The sequence below is a fragment of the Acaromyces ingoldii genome (assembly GCF_003144295.1).
Source record: "Acaromyces ingoldii strain MCA 4198 unplaced genomic scaffold FA10scaffold_5, whole genome shotgun sequence".
Classification (NCBI taxonomy): Eukaryota; Fungi; Basidiomycota; class Exobasidiomycetes; order Exobasidiales; family Cryptobasidiaceae; genus Acaromyces; species Acaromyces ingoldii.
In genome coordinates this window covers 349740-361306 of record NW_020290251.1, presented here as the reverse complement: position 1 = coordinate 361306, position 11567 = coordinate 349740, and the positions used below count along the sequence as shown (strand labels likewise).

Genomic DNA, 11567 nt, shown 5'->3' with positions numbered 1-11567 from the left:
GCTCCTCTCCTAACAATGTCGGACACGTGCGCGAATTCCACAGTGTAACACTACGCGCTCGAGCCTCAAGTTTTGTGAGCTCATAAGACGCTCAAGCTCGACAAGCCATTGCGACAGTGGAGAGAACCAGAGGATGTCGGCTCCCCCATCCTCATCTGGCCCGGCGCCCGCGCCTGTTATAAATGAGCCTGTGAGCGTCATTCCTCCCAGGGCGCCCAAGAGGCTGGGCATGCCGAAGCTGCAGCTTCCCTCTCGTGAGTCAAGTAATCTGGCGTTAAAAAGCACCGTACACTCACACGGAGCCCACTGGTCGCAGGGCCTTCTTCGTCATCGTCCTCGACAGGGTTTGCACCACGCTCATTGGGAGGCGGTCCTAGTGGAGCGAGCACTTCTTCGCTAAGTTTGGCCATTCCCACCGGACAAGCTTTCTCAGGTGGAGACAACGATGAAGGCTACGAAGGATCAGCGGGCACATCAACGACGACAACGACAACGACAACCTACGCAAACAATCTCTCCGTGGCCGGACCAGCAGCAGGGGGATCCAGCGGCGCGACAAGCATATATCCAGAGACGCAACCATACGGAGAGGGCACAGATTTTCGGGCACTGACGAACGATCTAAAGAGAGCCATGGGCGGCTTGACGATAGATGAGGCTGCACCATCTGATGGAGCACCGCCGCTAAAGCTCCCCGTCTCGGGAGGCTCCAGCAAGGAAGGTACAACAGCCGAACCAAAAGCAGATTCTCGCCGGTCATCAGCGTCGGGCGTCACGCACGAGGGTGGAGGAGAAGGAGATGAAGATGCTGAGCTGCAGCTTAAGGGCAATCTCGAGATCTTGAATCGACTGGGCGAGGGTGCAAGTGGAGAGGTCAAAAGAGCGATTCACAAGCCGACGGGTCTCGTCATGGCTCAAAAGGTGAGGATGATCAATGACTTTAGGAGCTCAAGCTGACCAGAAGGCTTGGTGAAATTAGACGATCAGTACATCACCCAATCCAGACATTCATCGTCAGATTCTGCGAGAGCTGAGCTTTAATCGGACGTGCCATTCCGACTACATAGTCAAGTACTACGGGGCCTTTCTCGACGACGAAGACACTTCCATTGTCATTTGCATGGAGCACTGCGAAGCCGGGTCGCTCGACGGCATCTACAAGCGCATCAAATCGCGTAACGGGCGAATGGGCGAAAAAGTATTGGGCAAGGTCGCAGAGGAAGGCTTGAAGGGTCTGGCGTACCTTCATGAGAGAAGAATTATTCATCGGGGTGGGTAGCGAGCAGATTTGTTCCTTCCTCTTCGCTCACACCTTGACACAGATATTAAGCCGTCTAACATCCTCGTCACGAGACAGGGTCAGATCAAGCTATGCGACTTTGGTGTCTCGGGTGAGCTGGTCAATTCGATGGCTGGGACATTCACCGGGACTTCCTACTACATGGCCCCCGAACGCATTCAAGGGCTCAATTATACCATTACCTCGGATGTATGGTCACTCGGCCTAACGATACTCGAGCTGGCCTCGAATCGATTCCCCTTCCCAGCGGAAGGAGAGCCTCCCCTAGGGCCTATCGATCTGTTGTCGTACGTCATCAACATGAAGGTACCGGAGCTGCAAGACGATGAAGCGGCAGGGATCAAGTGGAGCAAAGCATTGAGGAACTTCATCGAGACATGCCTTGTCAAGGACCCCACACGGCGCCCGGGGCCGGTCAAGATGCTTGGACATCCATTCGTCAAAAGGAGCGAATCGAGGCAGCCTCCGACTGACATCGCCAAATTTGTCGCTGATGTCTGGGGCTGGCCAGCTCCAAATTCGATCCATTCAGCGGTCACAAGCAGCCCGACGGTGACGCCCACAAGTAGCAACAGCAATAGCAGCGGCGGAACAGTATCCTCGCACTTTACTCCCGGCTCAAAGGGGGTCAACGTGCCTGGCTTAGGCCGCGTCGCCTCCATCCGTCAGGCACCTTCACCCTTGTCGGCCACTACTTCGGCCTCGACGCCGACGTCTTCTCTCCTCGAAGGTGCGGCGCCCGCCCATCGCGTGCCGAACCTGAGCCTCGTCACGGATCGCAAATTGCGCAAGGAGACAGAGATGATGGATCAGGAGCACGGCGACGGCTCGGAAGAGTCCAGCTGGATCAGGCAACAGGAGGCCAAGATGAGGGAAGCAGACGTGGGCCTCGTCGGTAGCCCAACAGAGGAGAGCTAAAGATCACCATCAGCCTTTTCCTGTCTTCCCTATTGACGGGACTTGATTCAATATTAGTCAATAAAAGTAGGTCTGTCCACGGATTGGCGGCAAAGAGGGTAAATGAGAAAAGGTGAGGTGTTCTAAGAATACAGATTGAGTTTTTTTTTGGTTCGACAAATGAACTACTCCTGTCCGGCGAGCGGAGGAGCTGATGGAGGGTGCACAACGGGAGTGGACGGCGTCGATGGCGATTGCTCCAGAGCTGGGGTCGCTACACCTCCTTGATGAGGCGACCCAGGTGCGTCTCCCAGGGTGGGCGAATGTGAAGATGCATCCGCAGGCGAGTCTTCGCCTAGCATCTCGAGATAACCCAGCAATCTGGCGCGATTACCTCCCGCCTTCTTCGTCAGGTAGTCTCTGAGCCCTTCTTTCAGGCTCGGTTGCTTGGCTAGGACGTCGAGCAACTGCTCCTTCGGCAATTGTATAAGCGCCGCAAAGGAAGCCGGAGCGGTCTGTTTGACGCACAAGGCGAAGCCGTCCCACAGCAAAGGAGTCTGCCAGACCTTTTTCAAAATGAGACGAGAGAGAAACGTCCGCGAGACGTACGACGAGAGCGACTTGTACGTTTTGACGGCCATGATAGCCTGTGGAGACACCACAAATAGGTCAGAAGCGAAGTCGAGATGAATGTTTGAAAATGACTCACAGTTCGCATGAACAGGACTGGCAAGACCGGTTCTTCGACGATTTGATTGAGCACAGCTGCCAGTACCTCGCTCCGAAAGACGTTTGTCATGCCGAAACACGTGCGAATGGCTTCCGCTGCTGTTTTGAGCCCAATTTCCTTCTCAGAACGATGTAAGAGACCCATGAGCTCGACTGGCGTGAGCAACTCTGTCTGTCGGACACGAGGCAGGTTCGTTGAAATGCTCCCAAAGCCTTGAGCTGGCGCTTCGACGATAGATGTGAAAACAGACTTGAGGGTCTCGCGGTCTTCCGGTGACTCCGAATTGAGGATCGTGACAACGCGAGGAAGGTACTTGATAATCTCATTCTGAAGAGAAGTTCGGTCAGCGGAATGATAGCAGTAATTATCGGTGCCTTATTCACCTTGTCCAAGTCTGGTAGAATAGGTACGAAGAATCTAGGATCGATTTCGTGCTCTTCAGCTAGCGATTTGACGAGTTGTACCAGTCTCGGCGTCGTGCCAGCTTCGGTCAGGACCTGGAAAGCCGTCAAAGCCAGCTTGCTTGTCTCTGGACGGTAGTTGGACAGGATGTCGATGAGTTTGTTGGTGTCGAGCTTCTGACTGTTGAGCTTTGCCGTTCGGGGCGAGCGAATAAGGGCTTGGATATGCTTCTGGACGGCGGCCTGGACTGCGGGTGGCATCTCGGGAAACTCCCTGAAAATGTCGTCGAGCATGTCGGGCACTTTGATGCACAGCGCGAAGGGCAGAGCAACGAAGCGGACGACATCATCCTCATCCGAGAGCTCTTTGGTGGGGTCATCCGCCGCGCTGCTCTTCTTTGTCTCACCCTCCTCCAGCTCCTCGTCGTCCATCTTCTCTTCCTGCCCCTCATCGCCCTTCTTTGCCTTCGTCGCCAGCTCCTTTCCTTCGTCCGAAAGAGGGTTTTTCACGGTCAAGCGTTTCAACCCGTTTCTTCCATAGTCGAGCACCTTGTCCTCTAACGCCCCTCCATTCTCTACCCAAGCGCGCACAGTGATGATCGCAGCGTTTCTCGTCATCCTATCTTCGCTCCGCGTGAGGCTCAGCAGAATGTCGCTCGACGCAGCCCGTGCCGGCGGCCTTGTGGCAGCCATGTCTCTCAGCATTGTGAATCCGACGGCCATTTTGGACTTGTCGGTGCACAATTGCTTCAGAGAGTTCACGACAGAGTCGGGAATCTTTGGCACTTGGTTGAGGAAAGTCTGAAGGCTCTTGTCCTTGCCATCGATAGTCGGGATCACGGCTTCGACGATTTTGGTGAGCCACTCGGAATAAGCATCGTCAGTGTCGTTCCCAATGCCTTGCTTGCGAGCCAGAACATGACAGTGGAATTCCTCGGCCATCCACTGGGAGGCAAACGCAATGCGGCGAGGAAAGTCGGCCTTGACGAACTCGAGCATCAACTGTCGTATGGAGTCGGCTTGCGGTGACGTCGAGGACAGCAGCGCCAGCGTTCCATTTGCTCCCTCATCCTTCGCTTCCAACCCTTGCGACCCGAACCCTCTCGTCGCCAGTCGTATCAAGAGGATCGCCCAAAGAGACGAGGGTACGCCTCCATCAGCCTCGACTGTGCTGACTGACAGCTCCTCTCCCTCGCAAAGCCGACCTATCGATTCGCGAATCAGAGCCTTGGCATCGTCGAGTCCTAAATGGCTCGGCGCTACGAGTGTGAAGTTCTGCAGCGCCTGCAAGCTTGATGCCTGTTCCAATTCATCGGCCAATTGTCCAACCACCTCCTCCTCGCCCAGATCTGCTTGTAGCGGGTCTTGTGCTTGTCCTTCCGCAGAGTCCTCCTGCTTTGGCATCGTTGGCGGAGCCCCAGGTGGTGCGCCTGGATGTAGTGGCGTCGGCAGCAGTGATCTGTTCGAAGCGTCATGCCCGTTGAGATTGCCTCTTGTCCTTTCGATAGCACTTTGTAGCTCTGAATCCGACCTCGCCTGCAAGTTCGCGATGATGAGCTCAACGACAAGATGCAAAGGTAAGGTCGTGACATCGAACGAGGCCAGCGGATTGGGCTGATTCCCAACCTGGGTCGCTCGTCGAAACGCATTGGCCGATTCAATGTCTTTTTCCTCTGTGGTGATTGTTGGTATCGCTGCAGCGGCGGCCGCCATGGCTTCTGCCCCACTGTCGTTGAGGCGTAGCGGAGTCGAAGACGAGCTTTCTGTCTCCGCCTCCAGTCCCGTAAACCTGACCTTCTTCCTGCTTGAAGATCCTTCAAGCTCTTCAGATATCCTCTCGCGTCTGACCCTGGCCTCCTCCTCCTTTCTCGCCTCTTCCTCGCGATTTGCAGCCTCCATTCGTCCCTTCTGCTCAGACAAAGCTTCGAGGATCTGAGGCCCATAGCCACCAGCCAGAGAGTTTCGATTTGGGTGAAAATGGAGGTAGATGATTCTCAGCGTCTTTTCGACGTTCTTGATAAGAGAGAAAGGAAGGTTGGAGAGGGCCTGCGGTTTCCAGCTGACCAAGGCCTCCAGCACGATAGGACTCAGGGAAGGCCGAAGCTTAGCCAATGTCGACAGGCTGTTCATCGAGGCAATGACGAGGTCGGAGACACTGTTGGTGAAAATGAGAGTTACGACCTGAGTCAAGCGCTCGTTGGCTTCCGTCTCCAGACTCGCGATTCGAATTGTGGGATGATCAGGTGGGACCATACCGATGTTAGCGTCATTGGAGCTCGTAGACTGTATAGCTATTAGCAGCCGGTTCCAAGTCCTACAAGATGTATTCGTTCACTCACAACTGTGTCGCCATTCGGTCTCGTCTGAACGATGATAACACGTTGGAAAGCCTTCAAGGCTGCCAGCTTGATGCCCATCTGGTGCGAGCTGTCAAACAATTCTACGATCCTTCGTTTGATGGCCTCGATGGTGGGCCATAGCTTGGCAGCCGAACGGTCCTGGCAGCAGTGGCGAAAGAGCGGCTGATAGGCACTGGCGAAGACAGAGATTGCGACTTTGGCGTATCGCAAGTCGTGGTCCTGCAGGAGACCGAGAAGATGACTGGGAAGGTGGATTGACACTGCAAACAAATACTCACACTGTAAGCTGCTGCCCGGTCTTCTCATCGCAGTGCCGTACTCACAGGCAGCCCTGCCAGCGGGGCTCAAGGTCGGCTTGCAAAATATCAGGTCCATGACGTCGACGATCCACTTCTTCGTCTGTTCGCTTGCCCGGCCCATGAGCGGGAACAGGCTGGGAAACAGAGGTGCAATGTTGCCGGGCTGCGACTGGAACAGGTCATAGAGCTGGCGGAGATGCCTGGCCTCGACCTTGGGGTCGGAAGCCGACAGGGCGGCGCTGAGGAGGCCCAGCGCATCCGTCGGTTCGGCCATCGTGGGCCTCTTCCTCGTTGAACGGGAGTCTTGTCGGTGTTCTGAGTGCTAGTTGCGACGACGAAAGCTCGTCAAAATAATCGTCGCTGATCAAACGACCGCGCCCCGGCCGAGAGCTAAAAGAAAGACGCAAAAAGGTCACCTAAATCTAGGGTCCTTCTTCTGAACGTTCCCTCGTCGAAGCTCTAGTTGGCCCGAGCGCCAACTTCTTCTCGCCCCCGTCTTCGCCCAGCCAATGTGATCTCTATAACCATCAGCAGAATATGCCTCGTTTGATCAATCCGGTGGGATGGCTGGTCTCGGAGCAGAGCCCAGAGAGCGGTGAGGCGGTGCCGTTGCTTTCACTCGAAAACGGCAAGGGCAACCGCTTGATGATCAGCCCAGTTGATCGTTGCCTGGTTCGCGTGGTACACTCGGGCCCTGATGTCCACGACACTACCTTGGGGCTGAAGGACAGGGATGGGATCCGTTGGGAGAAACGGCGCGCTTCTTGGAGCGTCGAGGTGAGATCCCCTCTTGCAAGGTTTGATCGTGAGCCAAGACAATTGATGAGTGCTCCTGACAACAGGCCGACAAGCATGCCAAGCGTGCAACGCTGAGATGCTCCGAGCTTCATCCCGGAAAGGGCTCGCTTCGACTGGAGGTCGGCTTTTCGCACTCTGTTGTCATTCGCTGGTTTTGGGACAACGAGGCCGGAGAGCCTGCTGGAGAGCCGTTCCTCGTCGACTTTAAGACGGCGTATTCTTACGACGCTCGCACGGGACGGATGAATCACTTAGTAGGCTGGATCTACCAGACAGACGTGCTTGATGTAGAAGCTGAAAACTCTTCCGCAGGTCTGCCGAGATAGCTATGTTCCCTTGTCGGAGCATGCCACGTCGGCAAACAACGCACACCCAGCCGATTCACGGACAAGGGAATATGCATATGGCCTGGGCGAGACAAAAGGGCCGATGATGAAGCGAGGAAAGCGCTACATCATCGAGGGTCGTGACAGCCTTGGAGCAGATCCGGAAGAAAGTGAGTGCGTCGATGAAGGTCGATGAGCAAACGCTCATGACGCTGTTGCACGCAGCCGACCCTCTGTACAAGGTAATGGTGATGTGTCAGTTTTCAGTAAGCCACACTGACTGTTCGCATGAAGCTCTGCCCATTCTACACTGTCTACAATCGCCATCTCGGCCAGTGGTACGGGCTTTACTACAACACCCTGTCGCCCTCCGTCTTTGACTTTGGTGGTGAACACGACTTTTCAACTGGCGACTTTCGTTCATTCAGTGTTGAACATGGGCCTCTGGATTACTACATGCTGCTGGGAGACGGGGACAGTCCCGGTCCATCGCTGCCTGGAATCGTGTCTCAGCTGGCCCGACTAGTAACGCCTCATTCCTCGGGACCAGCGGGCGATGGAAAGGACCTCTGGCAGGCGAGTCCGACGCTTCCTCCTCTTTCACAGTTTGGCTACCTAGCCTCTAGCCTTACCCTTTCCGAGCGCCACGACGCCCAAGAGGCCGTTTTGGACTACGTACGCGAGACGAGGAAACATGGATTTGCAATCGACAGCATGCACCTCTCCTCCGGATATTGCCAGGACGCCAAGACTGGCCATCGAAATTACTTTACGTGGGACCGCGAGAAGTATCCCGATCCTGCTGCCATGGGCAAGGCACTCGAGAGTGACCTGAACTGCCAGGTGTGAGTTGTATCGTGGGCTGGTCTCAGCTTTCCTTCTATCTGATCCTAAAGTCCTACAGCATCATCAATGTCAAGCCTTGGCTGCTTGAGGCCCATCCCTTGTATGAGCGTACCGCATCGGCAGGCGCTTTCATGCGAGCAGCGCCGGACGCGAGACCGATGACCAAGGGAGCAATGCCTCAAGATGAAGACCGATGCACGCGCCTACCCTCGGAGAATGCAAGGACAATACACTGGAGTGCACAGATGGGCGAGACGGCAAAAGGGTCTTACTTTGACTATTCGAGCGCTCAAGGCTGCAAGGAGTGGCAACAGCTCATGCAAGAGGGCGTCTTGGACCAAGATATCACAGGAGTATGGATTGACAACAACGAGTTCGGCACCCTTGTCGACGACGATGAGGAGCTCAAGGGCGATATAGACTTGTGGTCTCTGCCTCTCTTGCCGCCAGAGATTAATGGAAGTCGAGAAGTCGGGGAAAGGGGCACGACAATCTCCCAGAGATTTGGCTGGGGCCGAGGTCCAATTTCTGTCGGTGCGATAGGGAGAGGCGTGCTTACGATGGGAATGGCTCGCGCGACCTATGAAGCCTTATGTGTGAGTCCTGCGCACGGGCAAGTCGTTCTTGAAGAGAGTTCTGACGGTAACGTGGCAGAGGGAACAACCGAACGTGCGCCCAGTCGTTGTGACAAGGTCTTTCGTGCCCGGCATGCAAGCTTTTGCGCACGGCTCGTGGAGTGGTGACAACAGCACCTCGTGGCTTTCGCTGAAGTGGAGCACCAAGATGACGCTGAGTATCGGCCTCTCTTGCGGCCCCGGTCTCTACGGTCACGACATTGGTGGTGGGTGTCTCTTCCAGTGTGTGCTTTTGGCTGTCCAACACGATTCCTGACGCCTTTTACAACAGGATTTGCCGGTGCACACAGTCCTAGTGAGTCTACGTTCGATCACCGAAGCGCTCGTCACTCGGTAAGCTAATTAGCAGGCCCCGAGCTCTTTGTGCGATGGTGTCAACAATCGGTGAGCATCGACACTTCAGATGCATGATCTTGCTGCTGACCAAGACAACTTAAGCTGTGGCATACGAGATTCACAATCCACAGTTGGAAGAAAGTGTCCACAACACTCTGGATGTATCCTGAGGCCATGTCGACCTTGCACGGTATCATCGAGCACCGATACCGTCTGATCCCCATGTTGTACTCGCTTTACGTGTGGTGAGGCTCAAACTACTTTCTCCTGATTTTCTGGTTGCTAATCGAAACCGCACTTGTTCCAGTCACTACCACCGAAAAGGATGGCCGGTCCTCAAGGTCAGTCCGTGTTTCAAACTCTTCTCGCGAGCCAGGGCTGACCCTTTCACCTTGAAAGCCACTCCTATGGCACCACTCGTCAGACCAAGTCTGCCTCACGCAGGACGAACAATTTCTAGTCGGCAGCCACGTCCTTGTTGCGCCCGTAACAACGTTCGAGGCACGCAGCGTCACCTTCCATCTTCCCTCGCTCGTCGATGGCGAAGAAACACCAGCCTGCTGGTTCGATGTGCAAAGTGGGCGTTGGATCAAGCCCGCTCATCCGCAAGGCCAAGAATTGACCCTGGGCGCCCCTCTTGATGTGCTACCTACGCTCGTCCGCGCTGGTGGGCTCATTGTTCTGGGGCCGCCGTGCCGAAGTCATGCTCGCGAACACCTGCGTGATGCTGAGCACCCTCGGCACGTCCAGCTCTTCTCTCATCCAAATGGACACTCAAGGGGGACATTCACTCTCATTGAAGACGACGGAACATCGAACGAAGCGACCGGCTACGGACGCTTCACGCAGCTCAAGATCCATTTCAAGGACAGGGATGCAGGAGCAGTTGAAGTGGGCGTCGACGTGGAAAACGCCGGTTATTGTGGCACCTGGAGGTTCTCTTTTGAGCTTCCAAAGGGTGATGGTAGGAACATTCTCCCTCTCGTCAGGGCTGAGGACAAGGGACAGCAAAATATTGAGGGTCAAGAGATCATCGTGGCAGTGCAGTAGGAACAATGCTATAATTCGACAATGGAGCCAGGTCTCTGTTTGAAGACTGACGACAGACATGTGTGATCTCGATCTTATCTCAGCATTGGTGCTCGACGGAGGATGCCACCGTCGGCACCTCCACGACCGTTGTCATGGACTCTTTCTCGGATCGGGCCGGGTACGACCTCCCAGCCTTCAGCGTCTTCCTCGTCTGCATCGCCGCCATCGACTTGCATCCCTGTCGATGAAGCAGATGCCGCCTCCCTCTCTGCCCATTGCATGATCCTTGCCTTTGCTCTTTGCGCACGCTTCTCCTGCTTCCTCTTCCGCCTCCCTCCCTCTTCTTCGTCTTCAGCTGTCCCCACCCTCATCGCGGCGTTCCCGTCGTCTTCGCTTTCCTCATCACCCTTTCGCTTCTTCCCCCGAGCCCTCCTCCGCCTTCTCCTCTGCCTCTTGACCCGTTCTCTGCTCGCTTTCGTGGGTGGTCCCCAGACCTTGAGACCCCTGACATGCGTGTCCTTGCCCGAAGAGTGGTTTGCCAAAATACAGACCTGAAGATAGTACGTGTAGATGGGCGGGTGCCTGCGCGAGACACCATGGGCAACGTGGCCCGCCAGCTGCGACGCCGGCTCTGCTGGGTCGATTGCGCCGCGCTTTTGAAGCCGCCGAGCAGCGCGGTGTTGGCGCTCCGCCGTTGCGTGCGAGCCCCGTGCCGAGCCTGAGTCCGAGGTTCCCGACGAGGGCTTGCTGGACGCTGCCGCTGACGATGAGGACGGCGACGAGGAGGAAGAGGACGAGGACGAGAATGAGGAGCCAGAGGAAGAGGAGCCAGAAGACGAAGTATACCCGTCCGACTCGTCGGAATCAGAGACGTTGCCCTTCTTGTCGAGGACAAAGTGCTTCCAGCCCTGCGGCTGGTCGAATTCGCTGGTCCACTTCCGTCAGTCGCACCGAGCAATGGGGGGAAGAAGGGCCTGGGCTCAGACTCACCGGGTGCGCACCTCGACGAGATCGTGGTAGTGTGTCCCAGCGAGGATCCGGACCTTTGTGGGCGTATACGAGTCGTCCTTGACGTGGTCGATGTACATGGACACGTGCTATGCGTGCCGTGTCAGACATGGTCAGCTTCTGTTCGCCCCCGTTCTCTCAGGACCAGCGAAGATGCACCCACAGTGACAGCCGTCCTCCTGGCAAATTGAATGTTGATTACATGAGGCAGGGTCCCGTCGCTCCTGAAAGGACAGTCAGTCGGTCAAGCTAATTAGAACGATGACAAGAGGAAAGAGACCTTCACTTACTGCCACAGCTTGTCCAAATCCGCATGGCGGAGCTGCGAGACGCCGTAGCCGGGCTTCTGCGAGCTGAGCGACCAGAGCGTGCCTGATTGCGAACCCACGTCGACTTTGTTCGACAGGACTGCCCGGGAAAAGGTTGAAATAGATCAGTTGCATGTGCTTGGGAAGGTGCGAGGCTGGTAGATGCTCACCGCGCACGTCAAACATGCGACTGCCATCGTTTGCCATAGATTCTCTAGATGATGGTGTTGCTCTTTTTCGAACGCGTCTCAACAAAGCGCGGAGATTTTGACTTAGTCTAACGACTTCTCA

The 11567-nt window shown here is 55.7% G+C and overlaps 4 protein-coding genes across 4 annotated transcripts; 2 read left to right on the top strand and 2 right to left on the bottom strand.

The window, feature by feature from the left end:
* Window positions 1-90: 90 nt before the first annotated feature.
* Window positions 91-2299, top strand: FA10DRAFT_243530 (Pkinase-domain-containing protein). Its single transcript, XM_025519312.1, has 4 exons — window positions 91-254; window positions 317-921; window positions 980-1271; window positions 1323-2299. Exons 1-4 carry the CDS (start codon window positions 134-136, stop codon window positions 2216-2218), a joined length of 1914 nt encoding a protein of 637 aa, XP_025375370.1. The 5' UTR covers window positions 91-133; the 3' UTR covers window positions 2219-2299.
* On the bottom strand, window positions 2260-6316 carry FA10DRAFT_243528 (hypothetical protein). Its single transcript, XM_025519311.1, has 5 exons — window positions 6012-6316; window positions 5668-5948; window positions 3311-5611; window positions 2907-3254; window positions 2260-2844 (listed from the first exon to the last, which is right to left on the bottom strand). The coding sequence occupies exons 1-5, from the start codon at window positions 6259-6261 to the stop codon at window positions 2383-2385; spliced, it is 3642 nt and encodes a 1213-aa protein (XP_025375369.1). The 5' UTR covers window positions 6262-6316; the 3' UTR covers window positions 2260-2382.
* Window positions 6317-6434: 118 nt separating this feature from the next.
* Window positions 6435-10010, top strand: FA10DRAFT_280771 (hypothetical protein). The gene is made up of 12 exons (XM_025523642.1): window positions 6435-6764; window positions 6830-7039; window positions 7098-7281; window positions 7337-7353; window positions 7406-7956; window positions 8016-8553; window positions 8612-8798; window positions 8864-8887; window positions 8942-8976; window positions 9031-9173; window positions 9236-9269; window positions 9328-10010. The coding sequence occupies exons 1-12, from the start codon at window positions 6525-6527 to the stop codon at window positions 9976-9978; spliced, it is 2814 nt and encodes a 937-aa protein (XP_025375368.1). The 5' UTR covers window positions 6435-6524; the 3' UTR covers window positions 9979-10010.
* Window positions 10011-10052: 42 nt separating this feature from the next.
* On the bottom strand, window positions 10053-11483 carry FA10DRAFT_287723 (galactose-binding like protein; the record flags this gene model as incomplete). Its single annotated transcript, XM_025524162.1, has 5 exons — window positions 10053-10887; window positions 10951-11057; window positions 11132-11192; window positions 11259-11376; window positions 11447-11483. The coding sequence occupies 5 exons, from the start codon at window positions 11481-11483 to the stop codon at window positions 10053-10055; spliced, it is 1158 nt and encodes a 385-aa protein (XP_025375367.1).
* Window positions 11484-11567: the final 84 nt, after the last annotated feature.

Excerpts from the sequence above, each read along its gene's own strand:
- FA10DRAFT_243530 (XM_025519312.1), top strand. The coding sequence starts at position 134 with ATGTCGGCTCCCCCATCCTCATCTGGCCCGGCGCCCGCGCCTGTTATA. Across the intron at positions 255-316 it reads GAAGCTGCAGCTTCCCTCTC|GGCCTTCTTCGTCATCGTCC; the intron begins GTGAGTCAAGTA and ends CACTGGTCGCAG. Across the intron at positions 922-979 it reads GTCTCGTCATGGCTCAAAAG|ACGATCAGTACATCACCCAA; the intron begins GTGAGGATGATC and ends TGGTGAAATTAG.
- FA10DRAFT_243528 (XM_025519311.1), bottom strand. The coding sequence starts at position 6,261 with ATGGCCGAACCGACGGATGCGCTGGGCCTCCTCAGCGCCGCCCTGTCG. Across the intron at positions 5,612-5,667 it reads GACCGAATGGCGACACAGTT|TCTACGAGCTCCAATGACGC; the intron begins GTGAGTGAACGA and ends ATAGCTATACAG. Across the intron at positions 2,845-2,906 it reads CAGTCCTGTTCATGCGAACT|GCTATCATGGCCGTCAAAAC; the intron begins GTGAGTCATTTT and ends GTGTCTCCACAG.
- FA10DRAFT_280771 (XM_025523642.1), top strand. The coding sequence starts at position 6,525 with ATGCCTCGTTTGATCAATCCGGTGGGATGGCTGGTCTCGGAGCAGAGC. Across the intron at positions 8,554-8,611 it reads CGACCTATGAAGCCTTATGT|AGGGAACAACCGAACGTGCG; the intron begins GTGAGTCCTGCG and ends GTAACGTGGCAG. Across the intron at positions 8,977-9,030 it reads TGCGATGGTGTCAACAATCG|CTGTGGCATACGAGATTCAC; the intron begins GTGAGCATCGAC and ends AGACAACTTAAG.